Source organism: Nymphaea colorata, chromosome 2 (assembly GCF_008831285.2).
Source record: "Nymphaea colorata isolate Beijing-Zhang1983 chromosome 2, ASM883128v2, whole genome shotgun sequence".
Classification (NCBI taxonomy): domain Eukaryota; kingdom Viridiplantae; phylum Streptophyta; class Magnoliopsida; order Nymphaeales; family Nymphaeaceae; genus Nymphaea; species Nymphaea colorata.
In genome coordinates, this window is record NC_045139.1 from 2,053,328 (window position 1) to 2,065,970 (window position 12,643).

General features: G+C 37.8%; 1 protein-coding gene across 1 annotated transcript; it reads right to left on the reverse strand.

The window, feature by feature from the left end:
* Positions 1–6,642: 6,642 nt before the first annotated feature.
* Positions 6,643–11,855, reverse strand: LOC116246764 (phosphoenolpyruvate/phosphate translocator 2, chloroplastic). The gene is made up of 9 exons (XM_031618627.2): positions 11,234–11,855; positions 10,127–10,249; positions 9,874–10,026; positions 8,444–8,529; positions 8,050–8,134; positions 7,815–7,934; positions 7,636–7,704; positions 7,076–7,205; positions 6,643–6,965 (listed from the first exon to the last, which is right to left on the reverse strand). The coding sequence occupies exons 1-9, from the start codon at positions 11,630–11,632 to the stop codon at positions 6,883–6,885; spliced, it is 1,248 nt and encodes a 415-aa protein (XP_031474487.1). The 5' UTR covers positions 11,633–11,855; the 3' UTR covers positions 6,643–6,882.
* Between the last annotated feature and the right edge of the window lie 788 nt (positions 11,856–12,643).

A 12,643-nucleotide genomic window follows, 5' to 3' on the forward strand; every position in this document is an offset into this window, starting at 1 on the left:
TGTACACCCGTTAATTAGAGTGTTGTGATTCCACCATTTACAGTGGTGGATAGCACCCATGAGAATCAAACTTATGACCAACCTGTCCAACTAACTCTTGGGCACTTCCTGCATCTCTTGAGAAATTACAAAAAAATAAAAATGCAAAAAACTCCAGTCACTGTTCTGAAAGGATGTCAAATCTTTTGGTTCTTTTCCAAGCTTCTGCTCTTGATCAAGAACATTTGTGTTCCCGTCTAATCATAATTAGTAGCGATCTTTTCTTACGGAACGCCAACACAAAGGTCATGTTTTCTCTGCGGCCCAAAAAAATTACAGGGGAAATCCCAAACAAATAGCCAGAAATTCCAAACTTGAATTGAATGCAATCTTTCAGTTGGATCGGGCTACGGTCACATCCAGATGTTCATCAGATCCATTTACACCGTAGACCATATCTGTTTGCCTTGGAAGCGAAAGTGTTCTTAACGGCAGCATGTTCAAAATTGAAAGTCAAAATTTAAATGCATTTAGAGACATGGTAATGGAAGCTAGGCAGAATAATCGTGATTTATTGCACATTGATTATGTCTGGTTGAATAAGACTAACCATGCATTACCGTTTTGTTAGGGCCCCTAATTCCTTAATCACTCCCTTTATCCTTGCATGGAATGTAATTGCTATCAATTAATTAACATCTTAACTACCCTTCTTGTTTAAGTCCATTTAAAATAAAATAAACAGAAAAAGGAAGGTTGGAATTTGAATATGACCATCTGCTCTTCTCAATCGGCCTAATCCATTATCAGTCTCATTAATTTGAAATTGAACGGCACATTTATTTTACTTTTACTTTTTAAAATTTTAAGTATACAGTGTTTGTACAATGAAATTTGTTGTGGATATAACTATGGGCTAAACAACAACGGTTCGGGCCATTTCTGATTAGGGAAAATTTTCTTTTCAACACCTGAAAAAAAAAAAAATCAGACATGCAAAAATATGAGAAACACTAAAACTACATATAGGTTGGTACAGAACAAAATAATCAGCAGACAAATATTGTAAGCATTTTGTACTAATCAACTATTATTTTTCTAGGCAGTTAATGTTTTTCTTTCTTTGAAATGCAGTTAGCAGCATTTTGCACACGTATCGACTTAATAGAAAAAATGAATTCAGAAAGTTTAAAAGAAGAATGGGGAATCATGCAATTTGCAATAGCATGACTGTAGAAAATTCTGAATATATGTGTAAATATAACAAAAGAAATGAATTCAGAAAATTTAATAGAAGAATGGGGAATCATGCAAATCTTGGATAAAGACAACAAATTTTCAAATAATAATCCATGAGAAAAATTATAAACAACGGATATATGAGACATTTTCCAACTTTTCAAGTTTTCAACAATGGGCTATTATTTTGCACGTTTCTCGTTGGCCACCCCCTCGTGATTTTTCATTTATTCTCATAAATGCTCTTTGCGTTTCTGAAATAAAACCCTAAAATTGAGGGAGGCCTATTGGGGTGTCGCCACGTGTCACCATTCTAATTTGACTTGAGTCTTCTAAATAAGGGAAGCGGAGCAATTCCATGAACACATAAATTCCTCTTACTCTTAGAAAGGAATTTGAAAAGTCACAACGGGGGGAGTGATTCAGGCCGTTGGATCCAGACAAGATCATCGGTCATGAGTTGAGTCCTTTCACAAGAGCGAAGCAAACACTTGGTCTAATCACAGACAGACTCAACAGCTGTACTGAATAAATTGCCCTGCAATTTGAGCCTCTTCTCATTTCAAATTGTGATTTGCTCTCAGATATATCATGGACGGCTGGTGTGATTTTCCGGTAGATTTAGCTTTCCGGCCGGCGTGCAAAGCCGTGCATGGAGATGGATTTTCATCCAGTCATTTGGGTTCTATGTCCAAGCCTTCACCTTCAATTGCCGTTGACGCGTTCACCTATACCAACATACTTCATTTCCATCCTAGCTCATCAAATTTCTTACTGGGTGGCTACCAGAATCCAGCGATTGCGCTTGCCGGCCGGCATGAGAATGCCGGTTTCTTGGGTTATTTCGGGTGTGAAGCAGATGCTTTTCCGTTGGGAATTGAGGATTTCCTTGGTGAAAATGATGTGGTTGGGTCTTGCTTTAGTGAAGCAGTCGTGGATGGTGCGGTTGACAGGAGGAAGAATGGAGAAACATATGAAGAAGACATTTCTTGTGTCACCACAGGTGATCAAATGGGGTTTCTTGGTCGTGGCCTTGGAAAGAAGAAGGTCAATTCAAGCAAGAAAACAAGTAAGAATCAGAAGAAGGGAAATGTGATCAAGGGGCAATGGACGGACGATGAAGACAGGTAAAAATGGAATGGAGGGAAATGATGACTGAATTTTCTTTAAAATACATACGCAATAGATCCTTTTTTTTCATTTTAAATTTGGTTTCTTTTTGTGACTGTTCCCTATCATAATATGCATTCGTTTACTTTGAAAATATATTTCAACTAATTAGGCAACAAAAACTCAGGAAGTTACTGAGCATATTTGCCAAATTGTTTGCTATGAGCCGGATATACAGGACCACTGAAAGAAAGAATAGTTTTATTGATATATATATGTAGGTGAAACCACAGGAAAGAATCGAGCAAAAGATGGCAGTTTTTTTATCTAAATCAGAGTTTTACTATCTTTGCTGCCATTCCTTGTGGTTATTAAAGCAAACAGAAGGAAAGTCCAGTTGGATTTAATGTGACAATTGAAGGAAAAGTCAGTATAGGATTTCTTAATTTTAGAGATCAACCATTGCTAGATTGAGCTACCAACAACGATCTGAAGGCCGATTTATCGTGCCTAATTCATGCTATGCTTGCAAAGTTAAGGCACAACACACATGAAGACTGCAATCGAACGATGCTGCTTCGTTCATGTTATTTTACCAAGATGTCACACAGTTACAGCAAAACTTTTCGTTTGTGGAAAAATTTTTCTTTTCCTTGGATGTAACATCTCTAGAAATCTAGTTTCTCTTTTCCTTGGACGTAACATCTCTAGAAAGATAGCCTGAGAATCGGTAATTCTTATTAGCATGCTTACTTGCTCTCTCTCTCTCTCTCTCTCTCTCTCTCTCTCTCATGCTGTTATTGATCAGACTGATCATGCGTGCAGGCTATTGAGGCGTCTGGTTGAACAGTTTGGTTTGAGGAAATGGTCTCATATAGCCCAGATGCTGAAGGGGAGAGTAGGCAAACAGTGCCGTGAAAGATGGCACAACCATCTGCGCCCTAATATCAAGGTGTCTCTCTCTCTCTCTCTCTCTCTCTCTCTCTTTGTGTTTTGACGTTACATGTCTTAAACTTCTGAAGATCTAAACTGTTAACTTGCAATGCAGAAGGATGCTTGGACAGAAGAGGAGGAGAGAATGCTGATTACAGCCCATTCAGAGATCGGAAATAGATGGGCAGAGATCGCCAAGAGACTTCCAGGAAGAACAGAGAACTCAATCAAGAACCACTGGAACGCTACCAAGAGAAGGCAACTCTCGAAAAGGAGGTCCAAGTCCTCTGATGCAGAAACCAAGAAACCCATCTCCATCTTACAGGAATACATCAAGAACCTAAGCTCTTCGTCGTCGTCATCGTCGTCCACAGTATTTGACCATCAAAAAGATCGAAGCCACATTGACGACAAGGCTTCAATGAACCAGGCACAAGATTCAAACCGATTGGCAAATACGGATTTCTCATCCCATGAGAACTCGAGCGTCACCAGGGAGCAAGGATTCATCCCTGACTGCTACAACCACAACGATGGTAGCTACCCTTTTAACGCCAGTGATGATCTCCTGATTCATTTCCAGGAGAGGACCAAGAACGGGAGCCAAGATGTTAATATCAACGATCTCTTTGAGTTGCCACCGTGCCAAGTGGTGGAGCCAAAGAAAGAAATGATAGATCCTGACGAAATGAGTGAAGAAGAGAAGAAAGCAGACGTGGATCTGGTGGAGATGTACTTCAAACTGAGTTCCAGTCTTCCTAACAGCAGCTGAAATCCCTTTCCATATGCGCCTTTCTCGACGAACGAAGACATGAAAGTTGAAAAAATCCGCAACAGATGTAGGTAATGACCGAGGAGATGGAAGAAGAGAAGGGAAGAAGCATGATCATAGCTTGTTTAACAAGAAGAGTATGAAACAGTCTGCATGTTCTTTGGTTTCTAGCTAACTTGATTTTCCACGTCTACGTTGCATGGAACTACATCAGAGCTTTTTTGTTTCACCTTTTCAATGTATTCGATCTGCAGCTTTATGTTCACATATTGTCCATGCAGACAACTGCCATCTGTTCTTCTGTTTGCATGACGACGACGATCAATTGGTGCTAGATAGAGAAAGAGAGAGAGAGAGAAAGAGAGTCCAGAAAACAGTAATGAGTAATGGAGAAAGATAGTGTAGAGCCAACGTTGGATATGGATCCGACATACTTTCAACTTGGTATCGAATTTTGAATCTGAATCCCAAAAGGAAAAAGAGATCCGACCTGGTTATTCGTAACATTAACCAGGATTCTTATGTGGATCTAATCCTGGGGTACAGTATAGTTGATCCAATTGAAATGAAATCCAAGCCCGAGGTTTGGACCATTAGAAGATGTTTCCTTCCAACTCGAGGCTGATAAGAACACAGCCAAGCTACTCGGTGCGACCAAAAGACAAAAAATGCCTTTATTAGGTTGGGTCGTGCTGCGTTTGTTCGGATCCATCATTAATTGTTCATGAAGACATGAACAACGTGTTCGGCCCTGGGAGGGCGTGCGCGTTATGGCAGGGGCTAAGAAGGATTTTTCTTTTTCCATCCTTTCTCATTTTACCTTTACTGGTGCTTTTCACTTTTTTATTTTTTTGCATTTTAGAAGATGCTAAAAAGCTGGTGGCAATGTCTGAAAAAGAAAGAAAAATAAAAAATAGCAAAAAATTTAAAATCATCTTTCAAAAAATAAAAATATATAAGTACAATTTAAGAATATAAAATAATATTGAAAATAATAGTTGAAAGCAGGCAGGTGGCACTCTTGAATCGACTGGTGGATGGCATGAGTTTGCCCGTTGATCCGATTCCAAACGAACGATTCTGACAACATAAAGGCTACCAGCTGACCCGTGCTCCCTTTAAACGGTAGAACACATGGCACACATAAATCCTTTAAGCTGAATGAGATTAAGAGTTCAAAATATTTGGATGTTTCTACTAACCTATGTTTGATTTAAGAGAATCAAACACACGTCTTTCACCGCCTTCAAGGTTTAAACGTTGAAACCGAGCCAGCAAAGTGCGTCGGAAAGATCCTCAGCATTTGATAGATTGGATGTTAAATTAAAAAGTGTGCTTAAAAAAAATACTCAAATTAAACAAACTAAAGATTTAAAGAACATAGATCTTACATCCACATGCATGTTAAAAACATTGGATTTAAGATCACATGGAGAGGAGAGGCAGTCCGGCCTTAAATCTGCGGATTTGAAATTGTAATGAGATGTAAACTGGTGGCAGATCTCACCCTAAAAGCAAACACTCTTGCGTCTGGTTGCGTTGACTGATAAGTGATGAGTGCTTTGACCGAATTGCACTCTAGTATAGAGAAAGAGCCGATAAAATGAAAATATATATCAAAATTTAGAGACAAAAGGTTTCCTAAATACAAAAACAAGAAAGAGAGAGACTTTATTAAAGTTTACACTTGCCTTTCATGCACAGCTACTATTCAAAAGTGATGTTACAGCAACATTTGAGGGCTTTTACTACACATTTGCTCCCAACAGCGACTCTATTATCCGCTTTTTTGGGGGAAAACTGTCAACGAGGGACCTGTCTTTTCAAAAGTTTTGGATTCATATGAAATAGATAAAATTTTAAAAAGTGCTAAACTTTTAGTGCATTTGCAAGGAATGATCCAACACTTGGATAATTACAAAAAACTGCCCAAGTTTATAAAATAATTTACGAACACATTTTTCATGAATGAAAAGCTCCAAAATATATTTTCTGAAACCGTTTTAAATAGAAAAGAAAATACATTGAAGTAGAGTTGTTTTCCAATCCGCATAAAATCCAGAGACAGATTTTGAATGCAAATCCAGTACCATACTAAAATCCAATAGTTAAACTTTCACTACTTGCAATTAGAGTTTTAGCAGTCATTGGTCACAGTTACCAATTCTCCTCCTCTAACCAGTCACCAGTAAGGTGTGAACCCAGTTTGTAGTCTTGCTTGGAGTGGACAATGAAGCCTTTCGCATCCACAACCCAAGTTCCTCGCCTTCTGTCAACCTCCTTTTTGGAAGATTTCCAGGTACTGCTGGATCATCAATTGCAGAAAAGTAGCTCAAGTTGTAATTAGCGCAACTCCAAAGTCCCATTGTTTGATTAACCTCAATATGTACATTCAATACCCAGAAATCGAAGAAAGAGCCCAAAATATCAGAGGGTAGTGTTCATCAGCGTACTGCTGGAGGCATAGTTAGGAACACTCCGCAATCACATCTGGGCTGAGCACTCACCAAGCTTTGCATTAGGGCGTATTATTCTTTTGGGAATAATTCACTGTAACAATAATAACTCCATAATTTCTAGAGTGAAAAAATAAAAAATTTCAACAAACATTGAAACAACAAATTTTTCTTCTTTTTCCCATTTCCTTGCTAGCGAAGTAAGCATTTTAAGGCACAAGTTGATGCTAAACAAACAAGGCTCCCAACAAAACTTTCAGAGGAGAAAGCAGCAAATCAATACAGGCAATGTTGAGCAGTTTCACTACTCAAAGCTCAGTTGCTTGTGCTCTTCTTTTCTTTCATGGAAAATATTAGAAAACAAAACCCTAAATCACTAAAATGGCAGTAAACTCAGGCAGCCTTGGCTTCAGGCTTTGGCTTTATGCGCTTTACACGTGAATACAGAAACACTCCAGCCAATGCCACTCCGGTGCCTGTGCATGATAAACGGTGGATACATTAGAGAAAACATGTCTGACTCGACATGCATATTTAGTAGTTAGATCCGAATATTGGGTTTATAAGTCGTGTAAAAGAAACATACCTAATGAGTTGATAGGTGAGACTGGGGTCCTGAAGAAGAGAACGGATGTCACAATAACCACAACCCTCTTCACACAGTTGCCGACAGAATGAGTTACAGGTGACACTCTAGCAAGTATCATGTATGAGACCTGCATTCCCGAAACAGATTCATAAACAAACAAGGACAACAGTCTTTACGCCAACTGAAAATTGATATGGTATCTGGCATGGATACAATAGTAAGGCATGTGCTAGATTTATCTTAAAAGTATACACAAACAAAATACATGTGCTGATCTAATCCACATGCTGTTTCAAGTTTGTCACTCCAAAGCAGGATTACTATATTATTTCAGATGAGAAAGAACCGTCACAAGCAACAACCACCTCTTGCTCCAACTTTTGCATGGAGAGACAATTCTCAAGTTCAAACAGGTATGTCAATCACATATTGGAGAAGCCATGTAATGCTAACAAGTACACCTTTTTCATGCATGTGATGTGCAAAGGACAAGGGCCACTGACCAAAAATATACATAACAAATAACAGAAGCATAAACTCAAGTGCTGAAGGCCTACCTGCTGATAAGCATGGAAACAAATGCAGGCCAAGAGGGACCTTGTGCATAGCTCTCTAACATTCAAACCCTGGAACAGGAAAGCTCGGGTCAAATGCTCTCATGTGCCAAACTTGTAGGACAATACATCACCTAAAATAAAGAGTATCTCTTAGAAAAATCAAATTCCAAAACGCTTACAGCCGACTGAAGATATGCAGGGGTGAACTTGATGCCTTCAGTGAATATGGTTACAGGAGCCAACAAGAAAAATGACATAATTGTTATGATTGAGAAGAGGTTTATGTTGTCAAGGGAGTCCTGCAAGGAATATATTACTAAATTAAAGCTTCCAACTAAAAGAGACAAGCATGAATAGTAGTTGAATTCTAAACCTCCCACAGTTCATTGGCAAGAAAGTACAAAGTAAATTTACCTCCTTCTTGACCATGAACTTCTTGCTCAACACATTACGGGATTGGAATGTAACATTAGAAGCCATAGCACTCCAAAATCCAGCCCTGTTCCATTGCAGACAAAGAGAATAAACCAAGCCATTCTAAAAAATCACTAAGGATAATGACAAGGACATACAATGTTTTACATAGCAGACAACAATTTGGCCCTGATAAAGGATTCTCTATTTGAATAATTCATTAAAGCTCATTACTTCGTTTTAGGCTTTTAGCCAATTAAAGGTTTGAATTTTCAGAAGCCTTCGTCAAACTTGAGAAAGAAAAAAGAAGACAGATATGTAGTGAAGGAAAACAGCTACAAGAACAACCATACACGAATAGGCAGATGAGGGTGTAAGAATGTTGTTTGTTTACCAATTGAAAGACGCTTCAGTCATCGATGCCAATGCTACTCCACCAACAATTGGCAGGAGCGAAGCAACAACCCAAACTGTTGGAAACTGCAATAAGCAAGAAAAAAAGGTGATCAAGTGCTCTTAAGTGTGGAGAACATAATTTTGAACATCCATAAACATTGTAATGCAACTATAAATGTTTGCAGCAGAAACAATGAAATAGAAATTTTATAGGGCTAAATAGTTTACATTTTACACCTCAAAATTAAATGATGAAATCAATTTTTTTTTAAAAAAAAAAAACATTTATTCATTAAGACAACTGATAAGGATGCAGATAACGGGGGCATGCGAACAGCACATGGTGAATATATCAGTGGCCAGAGTTTGAGATACAGTCTTGAAGTTACTAATGTTCACAAGTACATAATGTATGAAACAAGCATTTTTTTTTAATATCTAAGAAAGTAGAAAAGTTTATGGACTAATAAGAATCCAAACCAGAGAAGAATAACAGCAAAAAACCCAGTTACCTAAAATGTTAAACCAAATATCTCAAGAAACAAGTCACAAATAACGTCTCAGAATTTTAAACGGCGAGGTTTTTCTTGGGTATAATACGGCGAGCTTGAAAAAAAAGGGAAAAATACGGCAATTTTTTTTAAAAAATAAAAAACTAAAAATAGTGAAAAATAAAATAAGTGAGAAACTAATAACACAAACATCATAAGATAAGTAGATTTGCAACAAATAAAAAATAGAAAATGAAAAAAAGTGTTTGGCATTAAAAAACTGAAAAAAATGAGAAAACGTGAACGTCGTGTTTTTAACGTTTTTTTCAACAAAATGCGTTTTTTTTTCAGTTTTAAAAGGCCATTTAATTTATCACGTTTTTTTTGAAAAAAAACGCGTTTCTGTGTCTCTAAATTTTAGACTATTAAAAGAAGAAATGCAAATTGTAAAGTTGGGGAAGACTTCCATAACCATGATATGTACCTTATCTAACTAATGTCCTCCAGAACAATATATACTTATCCCTTCAAAATCATGTCAGTAAGGGAAAATAAACCAAATATCGCATAGGCACAAACTGCTTTCACATAGATGCAGCAAGAAACCCTCAACACTCCTTATGTGATCATATGAGAAGTCCAAACCTTTGGATGGGGGTACAAAACATGGACACGTAAAAGTAACTTAGTAAGGATCTAGCTAATCTAACAACAGCCAACATATCATAAATGTAACCTAGATATAAACAAGAGGATTGCTTTTAATAACCTACAACTGTATCAATAGAAGCACCACACCATTTCCAAACAACAACAGTAACCAAAATTATGACCATATGCTCTAGGGGTATGGAAAAAGCAAAATCAATCTGGAAAAGATAAACCACAATCAAACTGGTAAGATTACTTTTAGTAAATCCGAGACATGCGTACATACCTCGCCAAGGAACATTGCAGAAAGGAGAACAGAGAAGAAGGGCTCCATTGCTTTGATTGTATGCGTGAAGGAAACAGCAACTTTTCCAAGACTCATATTGGTAAAAAGATTCCCCATGGTGTGGACTACTGCCAATGGTAAGATTGCCAACAGCTGAATATAGCACATTCATTACAGGAATGTTAAAGACAATTGAATATGTTAGCCATCTTACGTCTAGAATTTGGGAAAAAGCTAGGAGTCATCAGTTTACCTGTGAGCCACTAATTTTTGGTTTCTTATACAGCCCCGTTGCCCACATGAAGAGAACAATAACACTTCCAACAGAAAATTGCAAAGTTGTGACTGTTATCGGAAAGTGATAAACCTTCAAAACCTGCGCAGAGAAACATCACTTCAACAGATGTGTGATCTGAGCCTTACACGACATAATTGGGCATTATTACTAAATTACTAATAAACTAGTTAAGCTCCAGATAGATTAATAAGACATTTTTCGGCTGAAAACGGCAAGCTATTCAATAAAAAAATAAGTTGACACAGTGTTTCCTTTTGCTCTGGATATCTATCATCATTCTGTTTATTGACAACTGACATACAACGGAAAAGCCTTTACCAAAACCAAGTGTAATCATAATAATCAAAGTGGAATAACTGAAAATGGCTCGAAAATGTAAGCATAATTTGACTAGAAATAAAAAGAAAATTCGAGTAACCAAAACAGAGAAGCCAGCAAGGAGACTAGATACTGAGGTGCTAAAATCAAGAAAGATTATCAATGATGTCAGATTACACATCCACAAGATAAGATGAAAAGATCTACTTCATAAAATCAATTCCATAGCTTCCATAACCTAGTACAACTATATATGGCTATCCTTCACTTCCATTGTGCCTGACTTAGAAGTTAGAACCTTACTGACACTGTTATTTTCTCGCTATGAGCATAACAATTGGACTTCAGTTACCAATGCACTAATTTCATTGCTATAGTTGTTGAGAACTATGAGCCGAAGTTCACCATTCACTACTACATACTAAAGCCCGCCAGAAAAATTGATAGAACCATAATCACCGAACTCTTAATCTATTTTCCACCAGTGTCAGGAGATCTACAAATAAGCGAAAGCGGCTAAACAAGCGGAGAAAAAAAAATGGAATCAACAGAATACATATTCTCAGGCAATCTGGTTTTCCGTTGCCTAACAACCAAACTCTTCAAAAGAAACAAGAAAAATTCGTTAAACAAACATGCATGTATTAAATCATAGACTTCGAAATTTTGACAAAAGGAACAGCAATATATTTTGCTCGGCACCCACATCATAAGAGTCGAAAAAAAGGCATGAGAAAAGATTACCTGCTTGTTGTAGATATTGAAATAGATATTGAAGAGATACCAAAGACCAAAGAGAGATCCGAGAACCAGAGTTTGGGCAATGCCACCGGATCCCCCCTTCTCCGCCGAAGCCGAGTCTCCTCCGACGCTCTCCGGCACGGAGCTCGCCTTTACAGTGAAATCCTTCCTCCCGTTCTTGCACACAACTGGAGACACCGCGGGAAAAGTGGAGACGAGGGGGTCGAAAGCAGGTTTCGATGGCAGATGATCATGCTGCTCATGTCTTGCTCTGAGATCCAGACGCCTTGTGGGGAGGGGGAGATTATTGGAGTGATGGGTAAGCGAGGTCAGTCCTCTTGGTATGTTCCTGCTTCTCAGGAAAGGGTGGCAGGGCGAGAAGGCTAGGGTTCCACTCTGCATGGTTCGTCTCTGCCTCTCTCTCTCTCTCACTGATGAAGTAAGAACAGATCTCCCTCTCTATTAGAAGTTGGAACGACTCTGTCTCTGTCTCCCTCTCTCTCTATAAATATCCGAGAGACCCCTCCGCAGTCCGCCCGCAGTCTCACTCTCTCTCTAGTCTCTACCAAACACTGAAGAGAAAGGGAGAGTGGTTGAAATATCCGCCCATGAAAGAGGAGAGGGAAGAATGGACGGTGACTTACTGATGTCAGCCCATGACCTAATTTTAAACATCTCTTCCCTTCTCAGCTCTCTCTCTCTCTCTCAAATTTAAATTTGAAAAATGCATGACACAAATAATATACATATTTTTTTGTGTATATTAATTTTTTGATTAATTTTAGAAATATATGACACAATTTAACGATTTTTTTAATGTTTTATAATATTTATAAAGTAACTTCAAAATTTCAAAATCATGAAGCGTTTGAATATGGCTCCAAAACATCAGTGTCATTTGATAAACCTTTTGCTTTAAATCTCATCAAATATTTTTCTTGGATCAAACAGAGATGGGGGCTGCAGCACATGGCAACGACAGGGATGAGAACATGGTGGGCAGGTGGAGGCAGCTGGCGAAATTAATAAAGTGGAAACAACGTTTTGGTGACATAGATTGCATGAGATGTCATGGAACAGTATGTTCCTTGGGCGGGATTCTTGCTATCAAACAACTTCAAAATTTCTCATATGATGACGGAATAAAAATGAAAATGATAGACGATTATATGTAGAAGTATCCAAATTGTAGCTAGTGTTATCAAAATCAGATTGAATCAGCTTAGATTCGAGTTTAAATTTTTAGAGGTAGTTTGGCAGCATAAATACTTTATAACTGTCCCATAAATCAATCGTAATCGTAAAGATTAGAGTAAGTTAATTGAAACAATAGTTCTATTGTTTGATGAACATGTTTCAAAACAGATTCATGAAATACTCATCAAATGTGTTTATTGTCAAATAATTTTTTAT